This window comes from Indicator indicator, chromosome 23, assembly GCF_027791375.1.
Source record: "Indicator indicator isolate 239-I01 chromosome 23, UM_Iind_1.1, whole genome shotgun sequence".
In the NCBI taxonomy this organism is placed as follows: Eukaryota; Metazoa; Chordata; class Aves; order Piciformes; family Indicatoridae; genus Indicator; species Indicator indicator.
This window is the reverse complement of record NC_072032.1, coordinates 6,394,431-6,422,201: the sequence shown is the minus strand read 5'-3', so window position 1 is coordinate 6,422,201 and position 27,771 is coordinate 6,394,431. Positions and strand designations below refer to the sequence as shown.

The following is a 27,771-nucleotide window of genomic DNA, read 5'->3' as shown; positions in this document are numbered from 1 at the left end:
TAAGTCTGTATACTGTCTCTCTTCTATGCTATATGTTTATTGTGTGCTGTAAGAGTGCAAAAAGTATCCTCTGATAAAGCAAGCTCAGAGTGACAAGAGGAGCGATGAAAGGCTAGCGCATACCCTGCCAAGCTCTAAGTGTCCTGTTCCTGTAAGTGTTTCCTCTTTGCTAGATGCAGCCGAAAATAAAACTGCCATGCTAGAGGCGCCTTTGGCAAGCACCTGCGTGCTGCTGGGCTTGCGGGAAAGGGGAGGGGGGGAGCTGCAGGGGCTGCCTCGTGTAGCCAAGGAATCACAGGAGTCTTGAGGTGGAAGAGACCTTTAAAGGTCATCTAGTCCACCCGCCCCCGCAGTCGGCAGGGATGTACCCGAGGGATAGGCACATGGAGCGTGTCCTTTCGCTTTGCTGGTGAGATCCTCGGTCCCACCGGGGCAGCCTTAGGCTCTGACAGGGCCAGTGAGGCTGGCGCTGGACGCACTAGAAGGGCAACAGGAGCTGCTGCTGCTGCTGCCTAACTCCCGGGGAAAGGGGAGCACTGGCACACCCCATGCCGAGGGTGGGAGCGGGGCGCCCCAGCAAGCGCCGTTTTTCCGACAAACACCATACCTCTGTGGCTGCGGGGCCGCGCCCGCCTCACCTCCCGTGCACCGCGGCTGCCTCCTCCCCATCAGGGGGCGGCGCGGTGCTGCCGGCGGGCGGGCTCTGAGGCCCAGCGTCCCCTCTTCGATCCTCCTCCCGCGCCGGCGCTGCCTGAGCCACGCGTGGCTGCCCGCCCCGTCCCGAGCCCGCGTGCCCGTTTGTACATACGTCACGCCGCACGTGACGGCGGTGCGGGAACCGCGTCCCGCGCATGCGAGCCCGGCGCGGCGGAGCCCCGCGGGGGGCGGGGTAGCGGAGTGGGGGCTGATGGGACCGATCCAAGATGGCGGCGGGGCAGCTGGGGAGTGCTCGCTGCCCCCTGCGGCGTCTCCCTCATTCATTGCGGCAGTGACGGCAGTGACGGGCGGCGCGGCGTGAGCGGGACGGCGGCGCCTCGGCTGGCTTGAGAGCGCCACGATAACGGGAGAGAGCGGCTCCCGCGGGAGGAGGAGGAGAAGGAGAGTCAGGCCCGTGACGAGGAAGGAGGGCGCCTGCGAGAGGGTGGGGAGGAGTTGCGGGTTGGTGCCGCCGGCGCGGGCGGAGCGGACATGGCCACCATGGAGAAGTTGATGAAGGCCTTCGAGTCGTTGCGCTCCTTCCAGCAGCAGCAGGTTCCGGCTGCCATTCCCGAGGAGCCGCTCCAGAGACCGTAAGTGACTTGCACTCGGGGAGAGGGAGGGCTCCCGAGACGCTTCGGTGGCATCCTGCTGTCCGTTCCCGGGGGGAGGCCGCTCCGCCAAGCCGCTGTAGCTCTGGAGCTGCTGACACCCGGAGAGGCAGCGGGCAGCCCCGAGGTGCTTCCCTGCCCTTGGCAGGAGTCTGCGCCCACGGACGTGTCCGGGGCCGTGGGGATGACTGTTCTCCCTTTAAGCCAGAAGTAACTTTCTGGGCAAGCACGTCTGAAAACGCAGCGGTGTGGGGAATGAACGCGAGATACAGGAATGCTGTACGGGTTGCACAGGCTGGTTCTAGGAAGGAAAACCTTAATTTCAACTGAAACACTGCTGAAAAAGAAGGCAAAAAACCCTTCTAGGCATAACTTAAAGCACTAAATTTAAAATCTGTGCTCTCATGCATCTGGGTTGATGACAAACTTAAAATCCTGTGCTGTGATTTGCTGCGTGGAGAAGTGAGAGGAATGAGTTCAGATATCCCTCGTTCCCTTTTGTTTTCCTGAATAGACACATCACAGCCATGCATTCCATGTTTCCCAGCAGGAGGTGCTGCTGGAGGCCAAGGGCAAGGAGCTGTTCAGTGGCCCAGTGCTGCCCCTTGCATTTGCATCCTCTGAAAATAACTTTTATTGAGCAGGTGGAGTCAGATTTATCGGGATTAAAACATGAGTCACACTATAGCTTTTTATCCAGCCATTGGGAAGTTGGGAGAAGTGGAAGGATTGAGGAGCAGGTAACTTAGACATTGGCAGTTTCATAGTGTTTTGGCAGAGGATGCTAAGCAGCAGAGCTGGGCTTGTGGCCACCTGCTCCCACAGTACATTCTGATATGGATGCCAACTAAATTATCATGGTTGACACTGTTTGGAGAGTGTTGTCTCAAACACTCTTAATACATTAATACACTTTTAGGACATCATAGATGAAAAAAAAGTTTCTTCATGAGCTAATCGTTTGTAGACGTCTTACTGGTCTGCAGGGACTAAATGCTCTGTTGTGTGCATGCTTTGTGCTAGTATTTTATGTGACATAGGTGATAGATGCCCATCTATGTCCAGTCTTTCCTGTATTTAGTTGAAAAAAAAAGTCTTTCTAGAAAATTACTGATGAGATAGATCGTGGTATTCCAAGAAAAAGTCCTGACAGCTGTTTGTGATGCTTGCTGTGAGTTCTTATTCTTGGTTTTGGGGTCTAAATTTAGCCATATTCTATGCAAAACATTGAAGAGGTGAAGGTTTGTAGTTGTCCTTGTTGCCTTTGTGTTTTAAAATAGGCTGCATGCTCTCAGCTGATGGTACTGTGTGCCCCCAGGAGCTACACAAATTCACTAACAGCACTGAGCCTCAGAAAAGCTTCTGAAAGGTTATTGTGGCAGTCTTTGAAGTTTCCCAAACTTCTAGTGAAACAAGAGGTGACATCTTGAATGTAATTCACAGTGCTGCCTGCATTTTTATTTTCTTGTTTGTAGTGAACTGGAAAGGAAAACTACATTGTGTTTTCCTTGTGTTTGGAGAGAGGTGTTTATCTTCATCATGGTTCTGTGCAAGTAGCACTTTAAATACTTTGTGTGGTCACTTTGTGTCATTCTGTTTAAAGGTTGGACTTGATCCTAAAGGTTTTTTCCAACCAAAATGATTCTGTGTTTACTGTTGTAAAAGGTTGTGCACTTACCTGTCAATAATGAAAGAAAAAAATAATTGATGAATGTTACAGAATAAGTACTGCTGGTGTGCTCTTTAATTATGTTATTAGCTATTTATTTGACATTGTCCATTAGAATTATGGAATCATTAAGGTTGGAAAGGAATTTTATGATCAAGTCCACCCATAACCCAACTGCTGTGACAGCTAAACCATATCCTGAAGGACCACATCTACAGCTTCTTGAACACCTCCAGGGATGATGACTCTACCACCTCCCTGAGCGGCCTGTTCCAGTGCTTCACCACTCTCTCAGTCAAGAACTTTTTCCTAATGTCCGATCTAATCCCCCCACCCCCAGCACAACTTTAACTCACTTCCTCTTGTTCTGTTGCTGGTTACTTGGGAAAGAGACCAACACCATCCTCACTCCAGCCTCCTCTCAGGGAGTTGTAGAGAGCAGTAAGAGCTTTCATTAGCCTCTCCTCTCCAGACTCAACAACCCCAGCTCCCTCAGCTGCTCCTCATGTGATGGCTTCTCTGGACATGCTCCAGCATCTCAATTTCTTTCCTGTACTGAAATTGAACCCAGTACTCAAGCTGTGGCCTCAGCAGGGCCCAGTACTGGGACACACTGGTTTGATCCAGGCCAGGATACCACTGGCCTTCTTGGCCACATGGGCGCACTGCCATGTTCAGCCATCCACCAGCACCCCCAGATCTTTTTCCACCTAGCTGCTTTCCAGGCACTCTGCCCCAAGCCTGTAGCGTTGTTTGGGTTTGTTGTAACTAGAGTGCAGGACCTTGTCCTGAGTGAGAAGCTGTCCAACACCACCTGTAATACTGAGATTATAACTCGTGGAATGACATTTTTGATTGGATTTCTTTTTTTTTTTTTTTTTTTTTTTGCTGCACTGAAAGTAGAGCTATCTACACCTGCTTTTTAAATTCTTTTTTCTCCCAAAATAGGCTGCTTTAATTTACAGCAATGCAATGTTAGCTCTGTATGATGAAAAATTGTGCTTGTTAAAGAAAAAAAAAAAAACAACAAACCTTTCCTATTGGAGCCTTTTAAATAATTTTGGTAGAAACTGAGAGTTCTAGATCTGGTTATTGAATGAGTCCTACTCAGGACTGACTCCTTCCTGCTGTGCAATGGTTTAATGTCAGAATTTGGGGTAGAGAAGACTTAATTGTTTGTACAACACATACTGAAGCTTTTCTTCATTTTATTGTAAGGCACTGAGTAATGAACTCTTGATAAAACTGCTATCCTGGCTGTACTTTTAAAATTAAAATATGAGTTGATTTGAAGCTTTACCAGGAAGCTTTGTCTGTTTTGAGAGATGTTAATCAGCAGTAATCATGTGCTATGATTTATTATGCATTGCAGTCAGATGTCTGTTTCTGACCCACTCTCATATTCCTGCTGGTTTGTTTTTTTCTTTTAAGAAAACGTAGGTTGAGCTCTGTCATCATATTGCTTCTATACCCTTCTGCTGAGACACCTGATTTTTTTTCTTATATATTTTTAGCTTTTTCAGACCCTTAAATTTGGGTTGAGTATTTTGGTTTGTGTTACAAAATGCTGCTAACTTCAATTTTCCCATCATACTAATCACATTAAATTTACTCAATGAAACTAAAAAGCAGATGGGCTGTCACATGCCATCCTATATTTTACATTTAGTTCATTTTTAGCTCTTTATCAGTGAGCAGAGAGAGAACGACTTGGTAGTGTTTCTTCTGGAAAAGTATTTAGCTTTGATTTGATTAATCCAGAAATGGATTCTTCATGTTTTCTCTCGTAAGCTTGTTTTAATTTGCTTTTAATTGTGGTTTATTTTGATTTTTCTTACTTTTTTTTCCTAACCATTGCCTACCTCTGCAGCAAAATGTGGAAAGAGTAGAAATACTCCTAGCAATATGCATTTTTCTGTACTCAGGAATCTTCCTGGGGTTTTTATGTTTGACTAAAGCCGTGGGCATAGATTGATTTCATCAGTGCCATATGTAGAGGTGTCATGATTTTTTTTTTTTTGCTGAAGACCACATGAACTGGGTGGATAATAGCTATTGCCCTGCGTGTGAGTGGTGGCTCCTAGATGGAGTTTCTAGATTGTGGTGTAGAGCTGTTTTAGTTACCTATCCATCGCTGTCTGTGTTAGTACACAATGCTTGAAGTATTCACTGCATTTTGGCTTAGTTTATTTCTTGATCCACTCCATTCCTGCTTTTTAGTAATAGAATATTCTGTTAGTTTTACTTTTGGGGGTTTTACTTATCTTAAGATGAATAGGAAGTCATTTAGCCTTTATTCTTAAGACTGGTTCAGCTTTAGAGCTTCTGTACTGGTTTTACGCATCCTTAATTCCAAGGCCTAATAAAAGTCAGAATGGGTGAGCTGCATCTCTGTGGCCAGTTCATGAGGACTCGGGGGCAAAATTATCTGGGCTTGCTGGGGTTTTTATATTGTTTATTAATCTTCTTGGCTGTAGAACTCTGCAGAAGATTAAACTCCTCTGCCTGTGAGCCGAAGCTAGGTAACTGCTCCTTCCAGCATTTCCTGCTTTCTGTTATTCATCAAACTGAAGCAACCTTATGCTTGGGAACTGCTACTTCATCTCCCTTCTAAGAAATGTGTGATGCTGTTGTTGTCCCCCTGGGTTTGCTCATCAGCAGTTTGCCTGAGGACTTCATAATCCTTCTGAATAGAGCCTTTTTTCCGTAGTTAAATAAAAAAATAAATCATGTTTGTCCCTCTAGATACTGTTCTGTTATCCCTCTCCATCTGTAGGCACAGCAAATGTCAGCATGCACATGATGTACATGAAGTGTTTGTCTTCCACCTTTCCTTTCACTTCTTCTAAGGCTGATTTCTTGAGTCAAATAGCTAAGTGGCAGATGTAAGATTCAGCACAGCAAACGTGGCTGAATGTTTGTTCTTTCCCTTTGGATGCCAAGCGATAATTAGTCCTCACTTGTAGTTTCTGCGACTTCAGTTTAGATGATGGTGACTTGTTACCTGTATGCATTCCTTCTAAATTTTCACAACAAATTATCTCTGGTCAGGCCTTTTAAAATGTTTTCACTTATGTTTTAGTTCAGATGGTCGATTGAGTGCTAGGTGAGCTCTCTGTACAGCAGTGTGCTGAAGAGATGAATCTCTGCTGGTCTGAACAGTACTGAACGCTACTGCCTGCCATGCTATGGGTAGATAATAAAGCACTGAAGGGCAGCTTCATTCAGCAATATCTTTAATGCATTTGACATCTGATGGGCAAATTCAGATGTACTTGTGCTATTTTTGGATGAAATATGTGCTGGAAATGGTGCTCATAAGAGATGTAGGCAGTGCTAGGTGACACCATCAAAGCTAAATTGGTTTGTTGGGTTTCTTAGGTACCTGTTCACATCAACAGTACTTAAGCTGCACAATCAGTTGGATGTTTCAGCAAGTAATTGCTGTTTGTTAGAGGGGATCTGAACATGCTGTTAAAGACACTGTAGTGCTTTTTCAAGTTAGAAAGACATTCTATATTACTGCATATATTCAGCTTGACTGCTGGTATTCTGCCAGTTGCTTAAGAGTGTAAGCCAAAGAAGAGACTCTTTTTTTGAGGAAGGCTGAAGCTTACCTAAAGAAAATACTGCCAAATTGAAGTGGAAAAATAGTTTATTCAGATCTGTTTCTTAAACTTTTAAAAATTGAATGTATTTCTGGAGTGAGATGAGAGGAACTAAGATCTCAGGAGCGAACACTTCTCAACCCTCCCACTTCCAAACTGATGGAAGAAAAAAGGACAGGGATGCTTGCAAAGAAAAGATCTTAAATATTACAGCTTAATCCTTCACAACTTGTGTTTAACAATTTATTTGTGAGTTACATTAGTTTAATGTGCTTATTGGCTGCTTGCTTTTGGTCCTTAACATTCACTATGCTAATTTAACTCAAGGTTGTTCACATCATTTCCCACCTTCCAGTTCAGAAAGAGTTTTGCTATTTCAGGAATTTGCTGTGTTTTTTAAGACAGAAAATTAAATGCTAAAAATACAGAGGAACGCTTCTCACTTGGAAAATGAAAGGGAAGATTCTCTTGTGACTGAGTGAAGGAGCAGGTACCTCTTTGTTGCGAAACAGACCCGCGAGAGGAGGTACCTTTGGGTGTGCAGTTCCAGTGTGGCTACTGGTTAATTATTTAAAAGTAACATCTGTGCTCCTAGAAGAGATACTGTGTCAGTGAAGTTGAGAGTAGGAGACACTGCAAACAATGAAAGAGTATTTCAGAGCTGTGAATCTCTCCTTTTTCAGTTCCTTTGTTGGGGGTGGAGGAGCAAAGAAGCTACTGTTTTGCACTCAGCCTTGAGAGGTTCCAGGAGCTTACATCATGCTGAAGTGAATGCTAGACAAATATTGCTGTGCAGAAACTTTTCATGTTGTGTTCTTCATCCCTTGTAGAAATCTTTGATTCTGTAAATTTCATTCTCTTTATTTACATTCCTTTGCTGCAAGCTGGCTAAAGGTTGCCTCTCCTGGCCTATACCAAGTGCTGGTGTAGGGACATTGTTTTTTGAAGGGCATAGACTGTGCCTGGAGCTTAGCTATTTTTATAATTACAATTTGGAGGCATGTGATAGCATTGCCTCAGCATCCTTTCCAGTTCAGATGCAATATGGTCGAGTTTCAAGAACTTGACAGACCAAGAGAGTCCTAGGTGGTATAATGTATGAAGAAGGTCTTCTTCACACTGGTATTTTTAGATCAGCAAGACCTGTTCTCATGGCTTATTTTCACCAACGTTTCTGTATCAGTTTCTTTATTTCAACTCTTCTCTAGGTCTGCTACACTTTTTCCTTCCTTTCCCCTTGCTCCTTTTCATTCTTCAGTATTGTTTCCCAAATATTTTCTCAGTGAAAGTTATGGAATTAGTCTGATGTTCCCTGTTACAAGGTTCATTCTTCTAAGTTTGTATTCTTTGCATGTCTGCCTGCATACCCTCAGCAGCAGTTAGAATATGAACTCCTGGGACTACAGGTAGTTGTTGGACAGGTCTTTTTAATGACTAGGAGAGTCCAGCTGTTTTCTCATATAATCATTAACTCCTCCCTTTTGAAGTTTTATCTCAGACTTATTGTATTCTTCTTTTAGAAAGAAAGAACTTTCAACTACCAAGAAAGATCGAGTTAATCATTGCCTAACAATATGTGAAAACATAGTTGCTCAGTCCTTAAGGTAAGTCTTTATTTATTGTATTCATATGAATACCTGCTTTGGAATGTTAGCTATTTGGAGGCTTCCTGATAATTGCTGGTTTTAAATGCTCAGCTTCTGTTTTAAACTGAAATGGCATCATTTTATTATTTTTTTTCACCATCCTAAAATCTAAGAATTTAATTTTTTTGTTTTAAGCATTGGTGGTGTTGGCATTATCCCTCTACTTCAGGGAAACTGAGGCACAGAGGTCAAATACCTTGCCAGATTATGTAGGAAAGAGCAGGGAAATGACATCCCAACTCCTAATGAAGTGCTTTAATCCACTGAATGTCTTCTCTTTCTTGACTGTGTAGAATATGTGTATAGCTGGATTATGAAACTGCTCAAGACCAGCAGCAGTGTTTGGTTTCACCAGTGTGCATTGTAATTTTCTAACGGTTGTTTGTTTAGAAATTCTCCAGAATTTCAGAAGCTGCTGGGAATTGCTATGGAGCTCTTCCTGCTCTGCAGTGAGGATGCAGAATCTGATGTCCGGATGGTTGCTGATGAATGCCTTAATAAAGTTATTAAAGTAAGGACTTTTATATATTGTACTGCCAGATTTTACTGATTCTTGTGGCAGTGTTCTGTCTGAATTCACACTGATTTGCTTGTAGTTCTTTTTCTTCTTGTTGACAATATCTCATAATGCAAGAGGTTAAGGAGGCTTCTGTGGGTGCTCTTAGGAGAGCTTTTCCTGCCTCAGTTAAGATATTAAACTTGTCTCCTCTCATTCATTTTTCTAATTTGTGCTTTTCTTCACTCATTCATTCATTCCGTTCTCTTTGGGTTAACTAAATCAAGAGTGTGGGCTTGTCTACAATCATCTTGTGTGTGGGACAAATCTGTAACTGTTCTGTAAAATAAAGATACTGAACATAAAGAGGAGCTTTTGAGCAATAGTTAGGATAAATATGGTATTCAGGAGCACAGTTGTTACCCTGCAGTGGTCCAGAATGAAGGGCTTATTGGAGAACAACAGGTGGGCATTCATATGAGGTCAGGCAAGGTCTAAATCTTGATTTCAAGTATCTTAAAATGGGCCTTTTGAATAATTGTTGTGAGGTACTGCTTACAAGACACGTTTCCCTTCACCTGCCCATTCCTTTTTTTTTTTTTCCCTTTTTTTCTAAAAGACTTGACCTTTGAGTCTGCCCGCATAATTCATCCTGTTGATTCCAAGTTTAAGTTCTTTAGACATATGTTAATAGTAATATTCTTTAGCATGAAGGGGTGTGTTAAATCAAGCAGGTAAAACATCCCCATTTCTGTAGGGGTTTCTCTCAGTTCAGTTCTATGTGTTTGGTATCATAGAATCCTAGAATGGTTTGGGTTGGAAGGTACCTTAAAGATCATCTAGTTCCAACCCTCCTGCCATGAGCAGGGATGCTTTCCACTGGACCAGGTTTCTGGTAATTCAGAATGATGGAGTTGAGGTGAACAGAGAATTACTACTCAGTGCATACATTAATTTCCTGTACCCTGCTTCTTAGCCAGGCAGCAGGTTCAGACTCCAATGCATGCTCAGCTGCCGTATGCTTGATTAGGTCCTGGCATTTGATACTTCTGGTGTCCAGAACACCTTGTAGTAATAAAAGAATACAAAAATTGGGCTGATTTGTGAAAGAAGGGTTTTTCAAGGGCTGTTAAAGGCAATAGAACACATACAACCTTAATTTGGGAAATAGGTGGGGATGTATAGCAGGGAATACTTTGTACTGTTTGTGAGTACTATTTTTGTGTGTTAATGTTCTATTCATGAGAATCTATTCCTGGCAGCTGCCTGAAAGCACCTTGGGTTGGCTCTGCTTGCAGTCTGATCCCATATGGCCTTTTTTAGATAGAATGGGTAGAGCAGTCAACATGAACTGCAAATAAGTGTGAGCATTTGTGGAACTCATCCATATTTCTGTTTTGTGTAAAAGAATGGTATCTGACTCCAGTGTTCAGCACTTTCCTGGTTGTACATCAAATCTAGGGACATTCAGCTAGTTCTGTGCCTTTCTGAGAGCTGTTTTACTGCAAATGTGATGTGGTTCCTGTAATGTGCCTCCCCCTTCATGCAGTACCTTCTCAATGTATTTTATTGCAGGCTTTGATGGATTCCAATCTTCCTAGGTTACAATTAGAGCTGTATAAAGAGATTAAGAAGGTGAGTTTCTATCTTTTGTGTCCTTTCAAAATATGGACTTTAGTTTAGTGTGACTTTGGAAGGCTTTGTGAGTGCTTAATGTATTATTCTACCCAGTTCCTCACTATTGGCCCCATTACTTAGATTTAACGACTCCTGAAAGCTTCTCTGGCAGAAAATGTGTGAGCATTTGGTGTGAACAGCAGTCTGAGCTAACCTAAGTGACTCTGCATCCAAGCCAGTAAGGCTTATTCATGTTTGCTCCACTGACTGAGCTGGAAAGAATAACTTCAAGCCAAAGGTTGATGAGGAGTAGGTGGAGGACAGTGACATTCTTCCTTTGACATAACTTCTTGGAGCTATCATTTGATCAGGACTAGAAGTGACCTTATAAAAGCTTAAACTACTTTGTGAATATGTGATGTGTGTTGAGAGCTCCTGTAAGAAGCATAGGTAAAAATACTGAAGCATCTCTCTTTGCACCAGAAGTCCCAGTTTAGTTATGTCCATGGAAGGAATTTTGGTAATAGCCTCCTTGAAGTATAGGACTGCAAAAGAAAAAGTCTGTATTCAGGGTAATATCACTGAAATTGCCTCTCTTGCATCTATAAACATATAACATGGCTGGTACAGAGAGAAAATAGAGATGTTATTTGTCAGTGGTGCTGTTGCTTTTTGCTGTAGTACTTTGGGAATGATAGAATTCTGGAAAATGAAATAACAAAAGCAGTATGGATAGCTTTTCTGTCAGATATGGACTACATCTAGGCCCTGTATGAATTTTGTCCTATATTGTTGTACTTCAAGGTGAAACAACCTTTTTGAGGAGATAGAAATGGATTTCTGGCTTATTGTGGGGGGAAAAAAGCCACGCACAAAAAAACCCCACCCAAAAACCCCAGCAATATAAACCAAAATTGCTCTGAAGTTTCCACATGTTATAGTCAGGTGCAAGAGGAAATATTTTGTTGTTCAGGCATGTGCTTCTTGAGAGAGGTAGCAGGCATAACAGAAGCACTCAGCAAACTGAATTTTGTTTGTGCATCAGTTGGATCACTTCGGGAGCCACGCCAGAAACTGTTGTTTGGCTTTGAACGTGAAAAAAATGCACATTTTGTAATTCAGATGCAAGTGTTTTTACTTGTCATGCTAACAAGGCCATGAGCCTTTGATACACTAGCTGAAGAAAATAAGGAAGAAATGACAGTTTCTAAACATCTTGGCTCAGTCTTCAGAGGGACTTCATTTGGGAAGCATTTTGGTTTGGCTCAGTCTGGATGAGGTATGTAATTTCTCCTAGACATGCATTGACTTCCATAGTTTTCTGTGTTTCACAGAATGTTAGAGGTTGGAAGGGACCTCAAAAGATCATCCAGTCCAACCCCCCTGCCAGAGCAGGATCACCTAGGGAAGGTCCCACAGGAATGCATCCAGGCAGGTTTTGATTGTCTCCAGAGAAGGAGACTCCACAACCTCTCTGGGCAGCCTGCTCCAGTGTTCTGTCACCCTCACAGGGAAAAGATTTTCCCTTCTGTTCCCATGGAACCTCCTCTGCTCCAGCTTGCACCCATTGCCCCTTGTCCTATCATTGGAAATCACTAAGCAGAGCCGAGCTCAGTCCTCCCAACACTGCCCTGCACATCTTTATGGACATTGAGGTCACCCCTCAGGCTCCTCTGCTCCAAGCTGCAGAGCCCCAGCTCCCTCAGCCTGTCCTCAGCAGGGAGAAGTTCCACTGCCTTCAGCATCTTTGTGGCTCTGTGCTGGACTCTTTCAAGCACTTCCCTGAGGTCCTTCTTAAACTGAGGCTCTAGAACTGGCTACAATATTCCAGATGCCTCCTCACCAGGGCAGAGTAGATGGGGAGGAGACTCTCTCTTGACCTACTAAGTACACCCCAGGATTTCTAGCAATACTAAGGAACAATGCTGTAGCCTTAGAGGGTCTGTCTAAAGGCATGTGGCTCAAGTCAGGCACACAACAGGAGGTGTCAGTACAGATGAATAAACTTCAGGATGCAGCCGTTCTGTGTGATACAGATCAATAAGTGGATTTTTCCCTCTGGTGCACTCAGGAGGCGAACATGATTTATTTGTGTATTTCCACTCTCAGTTTTCTGCTACGTTTATGTCTCTGCAACTGTTGCAGTGATTATTAGACTCATACGTGTTTTTTTGTTGGTTGATGCCTTTCACTGTGGTTGTTTAAGCTGATTTCAGCACAGTGGAAATCTCAGGCATTTCCTTGGTGTTCTGTAATGATTTTTGGGTCATGAGACCAGCTAAAAAAGCGAAGGCAGTCATGGAGCTGACTCGGCTTCTTTTTGTCTATAGGAAATCGATTGCTTCCTGACACCTTGCATTTTTTTCTGTTTAAGTAAAATGGTATCAAACTCCATACTACCTTATGTTAGAGGTATTGTTTAGGAAATGGTTTTGTAACAATGACATGCTCTGCCTAGAATGGTGCTTCCAGAAGTCTACGTGCTGCTCTCTGGAGATTTGCTGAGCTTGCCCATCTAGTTCGGCCTCAAAAGTGCAGGTAAACACATCCCAGTAATGGAATTTCCAAGGAGCATTTAACTGAATATAGATACTGACAAAAAGTGATTCTTGTCTGGTTTTAAACATCTAATTGGAAGGTTGGAAGAATTGCTATCATTTTATTCTTTCTGAAGCAGCTTGATTTGATTTGCTGGGTTTTCTTCAGTGGAGTTTAGTTCTGTGTTGTAGGTTACTCTGATGGAAGGGGGGGGAAGGCTTGAGAAGAAAATGGGAGGATTTAGTTTTTTAAAGTGTATTCTTCCCTTCATGCCTTTAAATTGTATTTAGAAGACTACTTTTTTTCCTACCTTCTACATAGCATGTTTTTTTAAATGATTTAGTAATATCACAGGATTGGAGCATGAATTAAAAGTGTTTGGATGGGTGCAGTTGTTCTGATCTCAAAGTTTTTTCCCTTGCCATGCTTAGGCCATACCTGGTGAATCTTTTGCCCTGTCTAACGCGGATCAGTAAGAGACCTGAGGAGTCAGTGCAGGAGACACTAGCTGCAGCAATACCAAAAATCATGGCAGCCTTTGGCAATTTTGCAAATGACAATGAGATCAAGGTACCTCTCTTTAGCCTCTATGCCCTCCCTGTGGTGTCTGAAAGCACAGTCACTGCCAGCATTATCCATCAGGTGTTACAGCTGCATGTCTGAGTTAAGGCAAAAGTTGTCCTTGCTTGAGGTGTGTTAAGTAATGCTTTGAATGAAAGAAAAATATGTTTGCTGGCTTCGTAATTCACTTCTGTCTCCTCTTCTTACAAAAAAATTAAGTAAGATCTCTTTGGTTTCAGGTGTTATTGAAGGCTTTCATAGCTAATCTTAAATCCAGTTCCCCTACGATCCGTCGAACAGCGGCAGGATCAGCTGTGAGCATCTGTCAGCACTCACGGAGAACACAGTATTTTTATGCCTGGTTATTGAATGTACTTCTAGGTAAGGCTCAGGACAAATAATAAATGTGCTTTAGGTATAAGTAACATGACATTTTTTTCCTTGTAAGACACTTCATCTGTGAGAGGTTTTCAGGCAAAGCAAGGATACTTAGTCTAGTGAAACTGCTGGAGAGGAGGCAGGCGAGGGAAGCAAGAGCATCTAGATCACTTGGTGAAAGCATCAGGTGAGACAAAAAAGCCCAGTCCAGTGCTTGACAACCCTTTTAGTGAAGAAACTTTTCCTAATGTTCAACTGAGACCTCCCCTGATGCAACATGAGGCTGTTTTCTCTTGATTTACAATCTGCCTTTTGGAAGAAGAGACCAACACCCACCTTGCTCCTTTCAGGGCATTGTGGAGAGCAATGAAGTACTCCTCAACCTCCTTCTCTCCAGATGAACTCCAGTTCCCTCAATCGCTCCTCATAGGACCTGTTCTCTAAACCAGCTTTGTTACCCTTGTCAGGATTATTCAATAATGTGTATTTTCAAATGTTTTTATGTTTAGAAGCTTCTTAAGTTTCTTCTAGGTTTTGGGTTTTTGTTGTTTGTTTTTTTCCTTAAAGAAGCTGTGAAATGACATTTGTGTTGAGAATAACCACTGTCACTAAGTCATTTGGCTGCTTCTTTTCTGTCCCCAGGCTTGTTGGTTCCTGTAGAAGATGATCATCCTACTCTTTTAATTCTGGGTGTTTTACTTACACTGAGGTATCTCATACCTTTATTGCAACAACAAGTAAAGGATACCAGCCTGAAAGGCAGTTTTGGTGTAACAAGGAAAGAAACAGAGATTTCACCTTCACCAGAACAACTAATACAGGTAAGATAATAACCATGAATTGGAAGGAAAAGAAAGAATTCTTGCATAAGGAATGATACAGCACCAGTTTGATGTTGAACCTTGAGGCCCCATGCCTGGAGGTGTTTAAGGCCAGGCTGGATGAGGCTCTGGCCAGCCTGATCTAGTGTGAGGTGTCCCTGCCCATGGCAAGGGGGTTGAAACTGGATGATCCTTGTGGTCCCTTCCAACCCTGACTGATTCTATGATTCTGTTGTGAATTCTTTTCTTAAATTCCTGTTCATCTTGGTAAATAATTGCTGCAGTGACTGGGACTATTGATAAATAATGGCTAGAAATCCCAGAAAAATGCATCAGCAGGACTTGTTAGGTGTTCCCAAAGGAACTTCATGATCATCGTGGTGTTCTTTGGTGTGATTCCTCTTGCTGTAACAAACAGCAACAACAGACTTCTGCCTTTATTAATAGACATTTTTCTCTAGGAACAGTGCAGTGAAGATCAGATATAGCAAATGTTTTTAATGCACCACTGAAATTCATCGTGCACTGTGAGGAGAAGGGTAGCATGTTGATTCGTCATAGAGACTTACTTTGGTACTTGGTTGGGTTTTAGGTTTATGAACTGACTCTGCATTACACTCAGCATCAGGACCATAATGTTGTGACTGGAGCTTTAGAGTTATTACAACAGCTCTTCAGAACACCCCCACCTGAACTTCTCCATGCCCTGACTGCTCCAGGGGGTATTGCACAGGTCAGTGTATCCAAAGATGAGCCTGCCAGCAGGAGCCGCAGTGGGAGCATAGTGGAACTCATAGGTAAGCTCTGCTTGTAGTGATTTGGAGTAAAAGGAGGTGAGCATACATCACCAGCTCTCTTTCTCAGCAGTAGCCAAAAGCATGAAGGATAAAATGAAATGTATGAGGTTGTGCATGACTTCTTTTTTCCCCTCCTAGGTACAGTGAAAGTTTTTTCTCTCCTCGCTTTCAGTGGGTATACTCACTGAGTAGTGCTGACTCCAGAGTAGTTTTTACAGTTCATATTGAGATTTTTTTTGGTTACACAGAACAAGTTAACTGTGGTGACAGAAATTTAATTCCCTCCCCCCAAATTAATGTTCTTCTCAGCAAGCATCTGACAACTGTGATTCATAAAAAGCTGATCTAATCAGAATTTGTATTAACTGAGAGCTCCTTGCTGAATACCTAAACCAGCATGAAGCTAAAGCATGACTTAACTGTTCAAATGAGCTGTCAGTGTTCTTACATGTGAAGTGCATGCGCTTTAAAATTGTCTCTTAACTGCTGCTTACCTGATTTAAATGAATCAGTCTCTGACTGGATTTCTACAAGGACTTCTGTACTGATCTAAGGAATCATTCTAATATTGCTGCTGTTAGAAGGTGTTTCATACCATAGCCATGAAATTTAGAGCATACGTTTTTGAAAGTAAACTTGGCACAAGTGGCATAGAAAAATAAAGTCATTTGGTGAATGATCCAAAAAACTTGGACTTCAAAAGCAACAAGTTTGCTGTTTCTTCCTGGCTTTGGTTTAGTTTTTTTGTTTCCTCCCCATTTGTGGCTATTAGAATTCCTTCATGATTTCAGCAGCTCTGTCTTTGCCCTGATGTGTTACTTTCTGTGATTTGCAGCTGGAGGGGGGTCTTCATGCAGCCCTGTTCTTGCAAGAAAGCATAAAGGTGATTATTTTCAAAACCAAATCTTTAAATGCATTTCTCTCTGATTTTTTTAATTATTTTTATTTTTTTCCTTCTCCCTCTCCACTTCATTGTCTTGCTGAACTTTGGTCTTCATTCACAGTTGCTTTTGTGTTAATCACTGTAAGTCTGACAAGAATTCTGATACAATTTCTGATATTGCAGTCATGATATTCTCAAACTATTCCAAGCAGGATAATTCTTATTTTTGTTGTAGTTCACTTGAAAAATGATGGTGATGAATTTTGAATGGAATTTTCACTTTTAAAGAGCACATCTCTGAACAGGGCATTCTTCCTTTTGATGGTGATACTTAGCCTTTAATGGAACTCACCAGTTAACCTTCCTGGGTTTGTTTGGCCTGGTTCTTTGGTTGTTTTATTTTTCTTCTTTCACTTCTGCATGTGTTTGTTTGCATGCTGCAGTATGATGCCTTTTCATTTCTTTTCTTGATGATTAATTCTCTACATTTTGTCTTATTGTGTATGTTTTCATAGTGGTTAGAGCTGACTTAAATAGTGCTTATGGATGCAGTGACAACTTCTAGCTTAGACATGATAGAGTGAAAGAGAGGGTGTTCCCAAATAGATATTGCTGCAACAGCCAAAGGTGAGACATAATGCCAGAGATCAGAATAATATGTAACACTTAAATGGAAAATAAGTCATCATTTTGGTACTTTGAATTGCTAGCAGTCTTCAGTGTAACTTGGAAGTATTAATAATAGTGTAAATTCGATTAAGGTACCCACTAAAACACTAACCTTTCCTTCACTCAGTGGGGAAACGTATGAGTCATCAGTTTTTATCATTTATCAAGATCTGGTATGTAGATTTTGTGGTCTAAAACAATATCTGAATTTGAAAAACTCTGCGTACCATTTTGTGCTTTGTACAGGTTTAATTTCAAGTTGTGAATTGTTCATTCCCTGCTCCTCTCCACTGTAGAAAGGAGGGAAAACCCAAGCATGTTTCCAGTTCCTACTTGAAGTCATTTTACTGTCTACTGCCATCTAGAGTAGTAGGCTTCTGCTGTTGGCCATGGGTGAAACTTCTCCAGCTGTGACACTCATTTGTGTGCAGAGATGTAAAGTGATCTCAGAAGTCTGTGACCCTCACATAAGGACTCAGATGTTCCATGTCTTTTCAGTCTTGCTGCTTCAGATCCACTTTAATTTTGAGCAGCTGACCTGTGATGGTTGGTTGGTTTCAGCTTCAGAAAATTATTTGCAAAAGAGGCTGAAAACTCATTTGGAAATGCAAGCTTATCTTCTGCATCTTAACTCTTTTTTTTCCTTCCCTTAAATAATGGAAAACTATCCTGTGGCTTTTATATCCTCATTTAAACATACAAAGCCTAATATGCCTGATGAGTTTTTTTCAGTGTCCTTCAAATTTCACTTACTTCTAAAGGTGAACAGCTGTGGAAAGCAGAAGAATATCCTGGTTTGTTTCAGTGAAATGGATGTAAATGTGAGAACAGAGACTAATATACCATCTTTCATGCTTTATGGTGGGAACTCTTAGCAGGATTTTACTCTTTGATAGGAGCATGTGGCTCTCAGTTAAGTGCTGTTATTTAACATGGAACATAGATGGAAATGTCATGGTTACTTTTCTGCCATGCATGCAGGTTTGAATAGCATAAAAGTTTTTGGAGGAAGACGGCTTTGCACTGGTACCGCTATATATGAGAGCAGTAGTAACAGAGAAATTAAACCAGAAGTCTGTTAATGTTTTGGGGTTTTTTTTACCCCCTGGTAACTTAAATGAGCTGTAAAAGAGCTCACCTAAAGTTATCAAAACATTGGTATCTTGCATGGTGAATCTTAAGAATGCCAGTGAAGCTTACTGTAAATGTCAAAGCAGGCTTCTCTACAAGCAGTTACCATGAATCCTTCTGTCAGCAAGTGACTTTGAGATGTGGAAGGATAGGGTCAGTAGCTCCCTCTGCACTCTGTATTCTTTCCCATTCACTGACTTCTCAGTGCCATTGTGTCCTCGGCTGGCAGTGTGCATCTGCAGGTATCTTTCTCTGTCCACTGCCTCTGTTTTAAACAGATATTACTCTGTGAGTAAGAGAATGCCAGGATAATTGTGTTAGGTTATAAGTGGTTCTCATTTTTCCTGTGACAAAAGTATCTCTGAAGATTTTTGCCTCACTTGTCCCTGGATCTTAATGGCTGTTGTCCATGATTCATCATCTTGTCCCACTTACATTGTCTTGTGCTTCTAGTCTGTGCTGCTTTTCCCCTAGGCATTTTCTGTTCTGTTGTCACTGGAGTTCCATGCCCCAGACTGCAAGTAGCATTTGATAGTTTTTGTAGCCTTAAGGAGGAAGAGGTTATTTATTCTATTTCTTGTGATGCTTCAATCTCCTTGTGAGCTCTGGGCAGGCATCCAGATGCTAGGTATCCACTGCTTAGTAATAGGGCATACTTGATGGAATTAGGGGGATCTTCAACAAAGGCCATAAAAATAAACTGGAATGAATAAAGTCATAGGTAGCTTCCTGAATGGTTACACTGTTCAATAAAATGATTTAACTGTGTGTTTCCTTGTCACTGCTGTTTCTCTCCTGCTCAGATAGTGAGGAGTTGGGCGTTCACTTTCCTCATTCCTTTCTCTTTTCCTTCTATGGTCTGTCATAGCCTTGAAAAGTTGTTTGGATAAGCCTGTAAAAAGTAGAATTCACATCTAACTGACTTCAGCTGTTCAGCATTTCAAGTTCACTGTCATTTTGGAAAACTCTAAAGGTTTTTCTTACACAATTTTCCAGGTAAAATACTTCTTGGTGAAGAAGAAGGTTTGGAGGACGATGCTGAAACTCGGTCAGATGTCAGTGCTGCATCCTTTGCAGGTAGCTGCCTTTCCCTTCAGCAGTGCAATCAAGCTGTGTTACTATTGACTGCAAATCCATTCTTGTATTGCTCTGTGTGAAAGACAAACACGATGTGTTACGGTGACTGGGAAGTGGATGAGCACTCAAAAGACCTGCTAACAAAACTGGAACTGTAAATAATTCTGGCTATAAACCCAACATTTACCTAAGAAAGTTGACTGCATTTATCTTTTCTTCATGCATAGGCTGTCATAGTGAGCTAGTGGTAGAGATGGAATGGCATCTTAGAGATGCTTATTTCCCTGCCTGTAGTTTAATTCGTTAGTTACACACTTTGCTTATCTTAGTTCAATATGTGATTTAGTATGTGATGTCCATATTAAGCACGAAACACTTGTTTGACTCCTAAATGTCTGTGTTTTGCAGCTTCTATGAAGGGTGAGATAAGCAGTGAGCTAGCTTCTTCGTCAGGTGTCTCAACAGCTGGGTCAGTGGGGAGCTCAGCTGCTGACCCTACTGGACATGATATCATTACTGAGCAGCCACGATCTCAGCATACCTTGCAGTCGGACTCTGTGGAGCTGGCGAGCTGTGACCTGACAAGCACAGCCACTGAAGGGGAGGAAGAGGATGTGCTTAGTCGAAGCTCCAGCCAGATCAGTGCTGTGCAGTCAGATCCCGCTATGGACTTGAATGATGGTACACAGGCTTCCTCACCAATTAGTGATAGCTCTCAGACTACTACAGAAGGTCCTGACTCTGCTGTAACCCCTTCGGACAGTTCTGAAATTGTAAGTGTGCAGCGGGCAGAGGGGGGATCCCCTTCTACTGAGGGGCCAGATATATCTCAGAGCTCTTCCATGGAGGGCCCAGACTTGGATTCATCTCCTTACTCGTCTTCTACTTTTCCATCCTCAGCTAGTAACGGTGGAAAGGTCAGCAACTTACAGCTCTACTGGAGAGCTTGACCTCCTTTTAACACTTTCACTTCAGCAGTAGTTAGAAACTGCAAAGATGTAATGGGTCTGTTCACTGAAGAGGTCATGGTGAAGGCATTAACAGATTGTCACTCACTGGAAGAATGTCAGCATCACAGTCTTGACATAAATACATCCTCTTAGCATGTAAAAAGGTGTAGCATGTACACCTCTATATAGGCATAGTAATAATTGTTTTGAAGCAGCAGGAATACTGGAAGTGTTAAAGGGTGAGCAGTCTGTTTGGAATGATAGAGAAATACTTTTGGAACCTGATGCTTCTTTTGCCTGTGCTTTCACTTGGCAACACAAGAGCTAGAGGGGCAGCTGTGCTTGGGATCAGGGAGCAAGAAGAGCTGCAGGGGAGGCAATGCACCACATGCTTAACTTTATTACTGTTAATATCCAAATTCATGGTTCAAGTTGGGCACTTGAACCCAACTTGTCAGATGTGACTGTGGCCTGTAGTAGGCCAAGTGCTGGAGGAGGAGGGGAACTGCTCTGGGGCCTGCATGCAGCTGTATACTAATATTTATCAGGCTCATATTTGTTTTTAAATTACTTCTAGATTACTAACACTGCATGTTTGAGATTGAGTATTGTGTTAAGCTGAGTTATTTTAAGTCCTCTCCCTGCACTGTGTAGGTTTTGGAGGGTACTGAAGGACAGTATTCTGGAATGCAAATTGGACAGCTGCAGGATGAGGAAGATGAGGCTGCAAATATTCTCCAAGATGATTCATCAGAGTCTTTCAGAAATTCTTCTATTGGTATGTTGATGAATGGGGGGTGGAAGGGGAACAGGTAAACCCAGAACTGGTGACACCTTTAAGGCAGGTGTTCTAGGTGCATCTGCTGTCTTAACTTCCAGGGGACTGAAGACTCCCATAATGGATATGAAAAACAAACAACTAAACTGAAATGTAAAATCAGGAATATGTTTCAGCACTTCTAATCAATCACTTGTTTTGATCACTGCTAATTTATTTTTCATGTTTGTATAATTAAGTTCAATTAAAGTGCTTTTAATTTGCATCTGAAATGGTATTTCATGAATTGCGTTTTTCTGAAGCTCTTCAACAGCCTCACCTGTTGAAAACCACCAGCCATAGTAGACAGCCTTCAGACAGCAGCGTGGATAGATTTCCATCAAAGGAAGATGCAGCAGAGCCTGGTGATCATGAGAACAAGGTGAGAAGTACTCACAGTGTTTAAAACAACAAAGTTTCAAGAAATAAAATTCCCGTTATGATTGTGTCGATAATGTAAATTAGTGGTGAATTGGGTGGCCTGTATATGTGGTGTGCTTCATTACAGGTCAAATGGGAAGAAATAACAGGAAGAAATTCTTCCCCTGTGAGGGTGGTGAGGTGCTGAACAGGTTGCCCAGAGAAGTTGTGGAGTCTCCAAGCCTGGCAGTGCTCCATCCAACCTGACTTTGGGCCTTGAGCAAGCTGGTCTACTAGGAGGTGTCCCTGCCCATGGCAGGGAGGTTGGAAGTAGGAGGTCTTTAAGATCTTTCCCAACCCAAACCTTTCTAGGACTCCATGAAAATAGCTAAGGTTGAATAGTAAATCCGAGTTACATCCCAAATTTCATTTAAGATAAGGTGAATATACAAGGGTTGATGTCTTGAATGCAATCACCAGTAAAACTTTCACAGCTCACAAACTGCCAAGAACACAAAGTCCTTTTTTCTGAAATCTCTCTGTGCTGGTTGGTAGCTCCTCAGTAGATACTGTGTCGTACTCTTTGAGCCTCTCTTTCTACAGAAATACTCAGGCCATTCTAACCACAGGTTGCTGATTACCTTTTAGGTGTTTTATGAATTTAGCTTGGGACCTTATTCTGAGCTGGGACAAAAAGTTTTCATTTGTGGCTGGCAGTGTCAGGTTAGTTTGGGCTACTGGGGAGAGCTCTAAAGGTGAAACTACAAAACATTGTCAGCCTTCTTTGGGAAACAACTAAGCAATTACTTGCTTCTCATAGAAAATTTCCAGAGATAATGATTTGTTGACATAGTGATTTATCAGGCTCCTGCAGACGCAAACAGCGAGTCTAGGTAGTTAAAAATCTACAGAATGATTGTTGTTCCTGTGATAAAATTAAACCAATTCTGACATTGGATACAAACTTGCCAAAAGCATTGCTGGGTTGACAGTTGGTCTTGAGGATCTTGGAGGTCTTTTCCAACCTTAATGATTCTATGACGACATTTAAAGGCCTTTGAAATACCTATTAAACACACTTTGTATTGCAGCCTTTATACATCTGTGGGATGTGCAGTAATTCTAAATCTCGTTTTGCAGAATATTTCATGTTAATTGAAGATGAATTTTTATGTCTGTAAATTGTGATTTGCTTTCAATAGCCCTCCAGGGTAAAGGGAGACATAGGTCACTACGCTGATGGAAACTCCGCTCCTTTAGTGCACTGCGTTAGACTTCTGTCAGCCTCTTTCCTGCTTACTGGGGAGAAAGGAGGTAAGTTTCTGTTCAAAACTCACTGGTTCTTTGTGTCTCTCAGTGTACAAAGTTGGAAGTTTACTCTCTGGTTATAAATCTTTATTGGAGACTTCAGGGGTGGTTTTTTTTGTCTGAAAAAGTCCTGACTTTAAATCTGATAGGATGAGAGGAAATGACATGTGAGTATTGTCATTTTTCATGTGATTTTTCATATGTGAGGATCAAACTGATTGTTATAGGAGGCTGTTTGGGCTCAAAAAAGGAGTTATGTACCTTTTCAGCATCATAATGATATGTCAGGGGGGATTTTCCAGAAAGCTCCTAGTGCTGCATCCATTTTTTTGTGTCTGTGTCATTATATATGACCGAAGTGAGCATTTAAGATCTTTTTTCCTTTGTCTAAACTGTTATTTGTTCATGTGCTCTAGGACAGACAGTGTAGTTGTATTCTCAGCAATGAAAGACATGAGTTGGAAGTGTGTGTGGGTTCTTGGTTGTTTTCTTTTCCCATTTTTGAATAAAAAAAGCCATGTATAATTGCTTCCTCTGATAAACTGGAACTGCTTGCTCTGCCTTCATATTTTCTATGTCTTGGCTAAGCTATTTGTATCATGCAGAGTTAATAATTAACTTCAAAAAAATTCAGGAAGCTATTAATTACCCTATTTAACTATTTATTTTTCTTCTCCCCAGCTTTAGTTCCTGACAGAGATGTGAGAGTCAGTGTAAAAGCTCTGGCAGTGAGCTGTGTTGGAGCAGCCGTTGCACTTCACCCTGAGTCTTTCTTCAGCAAACTGTATAAAACACCCCTTGAAACAATGGGAGAAGAATATGGTATGTTCACATATTCCACTTTCACAGTCTGCTTGGGTTTTTCACATAAATCCACTCTAGTATTTGCAAACAAATACTGCATCAACTGGAAGAAACATGCTGTGCACACTGGTAGTGAGATTTATGAGTTAAGTTCCAGGGGATTCATTTGTACAGCTTCTGACAAGTTGTTCAGTACAACTGCTTATAGAAGTGGTTTGTTTGTCTTATAAATGGCTTCCAATTAATTTCTGGTCATCTCATAGATGATTTATGAGCCGTTAGGTTCGTTTTTGTGAATGCTACAATATGATCAGCAGGGACTCAGAGTATTGAACTTTCTTGATGCTGATAGTGGCGAAGGTGGAGTGTTGACCAAAACTTTTCTTAGGTTCCCCCAAGCATTTTGTGTACAATTGAAATAAATCTTTGGTGTTTTTATATGTAGTGATTGGTCTGGATTGTGTGAATCATCTGTAGATGACGTGCAAAGTGTCTCTGAAAGGTAGAAGTAAGGCAGGCATGTTGTAAATGTGGTGACATTGATTGGTACCTCCACTGAAACGTTTTTAGGGATTAGTTAAGTCTGAGGCTAGTATTTTTAAAATAAAGTAGCTGCAACTTATTTTCTTAGAGGAGCAGTATGTGTCAGATATTCTGAGCTACATTGACCATGGAGATCCCCAGATCAGAGGAGCTACTGCCATTCTGTGTGGAACAATTATCAACTCCATTCTAATTAAATCCCGATTTGATGTGGAAAAATGGCTGATCAATGTCAGAAGCTCAACAGGTAACAATTTATTTATAAGGGGGTCTTAACGTAACCATAATTCTCTTCTGTTCCATTGCTCTAATTTATTTTTGTTGTTGATAGGAAATCTCTTTTCCTTGGTAGACTGCATACCTCTGTTACAGAAAACACTGAAGGATGAGTCCTCTGTTACTTGCAAACTGGCTTGTACAGCTGTGAGGGTAAGTAGAGGGAGTTGTTTATTTGCACCACCACAGATTACTGGCATCATGCTATGCTCAGATGTATAAACATGGAGCAAAAAAAGACTTCTTCCCTGAGAACTTTATTGTAAAAAACACAAATTCAGGCACAGAAATGGAGAAAAAAACAGCTGGAAAATAATTGTGGTGGTTAGATTGTGTGGCAGGATAATATAACCATGATTTTTCTAGTCATAAATGAACTGATCTAAGCTGTAATGTTGCATTAACATTGCAGGACAAGATTGCAGAAAAGATACCTAGCCTAAACAAGGAAGTGTGAATGTGTAATACCTGCTCATAGCATGTGTTTAGAGACCAAAAATGAAATTTGAGGACTGACTAGTGAAGCAGAGAATATTTTCTGGAATTATATTTTGAAGTGAGGAAAGTCTCAGGAAAATAAGATTTTTCAAATGGGTTGAAAGATCCATCAGACAGCCAGTAGAGGCTGAATTTGTGGGTAGTGCTGAATTTGTGAGTGGAACTTAGAGCAGGTGAATTTTCTTTCTTTTAAACAGTTTGTGAAAGATGCTCCTGGGAACTGGTTTTGAACAGATCAGACTATAGTGCCTGTGGTGTTTAAGCCCTGTGAGTTTTAGACCTTGTTCTTTGGATTGTCCTCTGAGAATCTCTGAGGTTTGTGTTCCTCTCCAGAGTTCAAATTCAGCAGTAGGTTTTAGTAGTTCAGATGGAGCTGGTGTCCTAACCTTGCAAACTGCCTAGCTTTTGCACTTTCTCCTGGCTCTTAAATGATTAACTCATAAATAAAACAGATATTTATGGTCACTTACATACGTTGAGTCAGAAAACCTACTCTGTAATGTAACTAAAGGTCGATTTTTTTCTTCTCAGCACTGCATCATGAGTTTATGTAACAGCAGTTACAGTGAACTAGGTTTACAATTAATTGTTGACCTCCTCACTCTGAAGAACAGCTCCTATTGGCTGGTAAGGACAGAACTTCTGGAAACACTGGCAGAGGTAGACTTCCGGTAAGTGTTGTGTTTCTTCTGCAATACTGAGATTCATATAACTGATTCAGACCAAGCATTCCTATAAGGAATGTATGAATGTCTTTGTTAAGTTATCGTTGACTTCACTGCCAAGCTCAATCCTGCTAACACTCTATAGGAGTTTCTAATTCACTGGTCTGTTTTATCAAGTCTTCTGTACATCTGTGATCAGAGAGAGATCAGATCACCCTGAGGCTAACTTAGTTTTCACGTCCAGGTGAGTGTGTTTTTAAAGAAAGAGTCCCTGAGTTGTTCTCCATTATTGCCAACTGCCTTCTGTTGCTCAGTTTCTGTTACACTGAAAGGGCCATGGCTCTACTTCCTTTATTTGCATTCTCTCATTCTCTACAGCTTCTTCATAGCTGAAAACCAAAAGATATTTGTATAAAAATTCTTGAAGTTGTCCTTAGTCACACAGAATTGGACTCTTTCTGAGTAGCTGTAATTGGATTGTGTTACCATCTTTCAAATAGTCTTAATTTTGCTTTCCATGCATGGGGGAAAAAATACAATTGCAGTCACAATGTGTAAATAACATTTTTTTTTTTAAAAGGAAAATAATTCTTCTGTAACACTGGACAGTTAGTTCAGCAAGTAGCTTACTTACCTTACTGACAGGCTGAGGGAGCTAAGGTCGTTCAGCCTGGAGAAGACTCCAGGGGGACCTTAGAGCTGCCTTCCAATACTTGAAGGGATCCTACAGAAAGGCTGCAGAGGGACTTTTCATGAGGGTATCGAGAGACAGGCCAAGGAGGAATAGTTTGAAGCTGAGGGAGAGTAGGGTTAGAGTGGATCTTCAGAAGAAGTTCTTCAGTACAGGGGTGGTGAGACTCTGGAACAGGCTGCTCAGGGAGGCTGTGGCTGCCTCCTCCCTGGGGTTGTGCAAGGCCAGGTTGGATGAGGCCTTGAGCAGCTGAGTCTAGTTGAGAGGCATCTCTGCCCATGGTGGGGAAGTTGGAGTAGATGATCTCTGAGATGCCTTCCAACCTGAGCCATTCTCTGATTCTAAAGGTAGCAAAACATGTGCTTGATTTTTCCATTTTCCCTGTCATAGTATCTTTAAACAGAACCCTCAGGATAACGTTTAATGTTAACTCATGTACTCTTAAATTCTTTTTTACCTCAGGCTAGTCAGCTTCTTGGAAGGAAAAACTGAGAGTCTGCACAGAGGTATTCATCATTATACTGGGGTAAGTAAATTATTTAATCAGTATATTGTGGTTTGGGATTAAGGTACCAGTGCAATTTCAAAGACTTAAAGTTTAAATCCTGTCAAGACTGATAGTTGGTGTATTGTTTGTTTAAGTAGGTTCATCTTCTAAGACTTGTTACAGCTGGAAAGAGACTTTACTACTGAGATTCAGTATCTTGGTGCTCTCCAGTGTGTGTAGAACACACTGTGTGAGTTTTGTTAGGTTTTGGTTTTGTTGGGTTTTGGATTGTTTGGGGGCTTTGTGTTCTTTTTTTGGTTTTAAACTCCAAAAACCCTTTTGGGTTGATGTATTTATGAGTGTATCTGGCAGTGCTAAGGTAAAGCTTGTCTTACAGACTTGTACAACAGATCAAATCTCACTTGTTAACTCTCTTTGCAATTTAGTCAAGTGATGAAAATGTTCAATGAACTTTACTGTGCCAACTTATTTTCTAGCTACTAAAACTTCAGGAGAGAGTGCTTAATAATGTTGTGATATGTCTGCTTGGAGATGAAGATCCCAGAGTGAGACATGTAGCTGCAGCTTCGTTAATTAGGTATTTATCGTTGTTTGGCTGTTTTTTTCTGTAAAACAGCTTCTGGAGGTTTTTCTGTATCTTCACCTCGACTTAGTGACAGCAGGGGTGTTAAGGTTAGAAAAGGCTCAGCTGCCCAGGAAAGCTGCTAGGAGCTTGCAGAAGCCCTTTGGAATATGCAGTGTGGGCATCCATTGGAGGTACTGTCAGTGAAATGACAAAAAAGCATATGTACCATAGTTTTGGACTGTTTTCTGAGTTGGAAATGTTCTTCAGGAGGACTGGATCTTACTGTCTTAAGCTTTGCTGCAAAGAAATCAGATGGTGAAAAAATGTCCTTTCAGGTAGAAATGAGTTTTCAGTTTACACAGTTCCTTTGTCCTGATTTGAGCTGCTTCATTATAATGACGAGCCGCTGTATAAAGATGCATTCATCTTAAAAATATGAGGTTTAGTAGCAACTTCTATTTACAATTTGACATGTGCAATTAGTGCCTGCAGCTTTCTGAACTGTGTATTAAATGTATTTTGGATGTACTTTCAATTGTGTATTAAATAATTCCTGACTACTGCTTTTTCCTCTTTGCCTATTTCTGT

The 27,771-nt window shown here is 41.6% G+C and overlaps 1 protein-coding gene across 1 annotated transcript in view; it reads left to right on the top strand.

Moving 5' to 3' along the window:
* The first annotated feature begins 1,188 nt into the window (after positions 1-1,188).
* Positions 1,189-27,771, top strand: part of HTT (huntingtin) — a 67,976-nt gene continuing 41,393 nt past the window's right edge. Inside the window, exons 1-21 of the mRNA XM_054391590.1 lie at positions 1,189-1,289; positions 8,105-8,188; positions 8,621-8,741; positions 10,302-10,361; positions 12,802-12,881; positions 13,313-13,451; positions 13,682-13,823; positions 14,463-14,641; positions 15,234-15,438; positions 16,274-16,321; positions 19,118-19,198; positions 19,607-19,971; positions 20,803-20,926; positions 21,229-21,347; positions 22,528-22,639; positions 23,315-23,455; positions 24,069-24,227; positions 24,312-24,409; positions 25,286-25,425; positions 26,573-26,636; positions 27,095-27,195. Of these exons, the coding sequence (XP_054247565.1) occupies positions 1,189-1,289; positions 8,105-8,188; positions 8,621-8,741; positions 10,302-10,361; positions 12,802-12,881; positions 13,313-13,451; positions 13,682-13,823; positions 14,463-14,641; positions 15,234-15,438; positions 16,274-16,321; positions 19,118-19,198; positions 19,607-19,971; positions 20,803-20,926; positions 21,229-21,347; positions 22,528-22,639; positions 23,315-23,455; positions 24,069-24,227; positions 24,312-24,409; positions 25,286-25,425; positions 26,573-26,636; positions 27,095-27,195 (2,663 nt within the window). The remainder of the gene's footprint in view (positions 1,290-8,104; positions 8,189-8,620; positions 8,742-10,301; positions 10,362-12,801; positions 12,882-13,312; positions 13,452-13,681; positions 13,824-14,462; positions 14,642-15,233; positions 15,439-16,273; positions 16,322-19,117; positions 19,199-19,606; positions 19,972-20,802; positions 20,927-21,228; positions 21,348-22,527; positions 22,640-23,314; positions 23,456-24,068; positions 24,228-24,311; positions 24,410-25,285; positions 25,426-26,572; positions 26,637-27,094; positions 27,196-27,771) is intronic.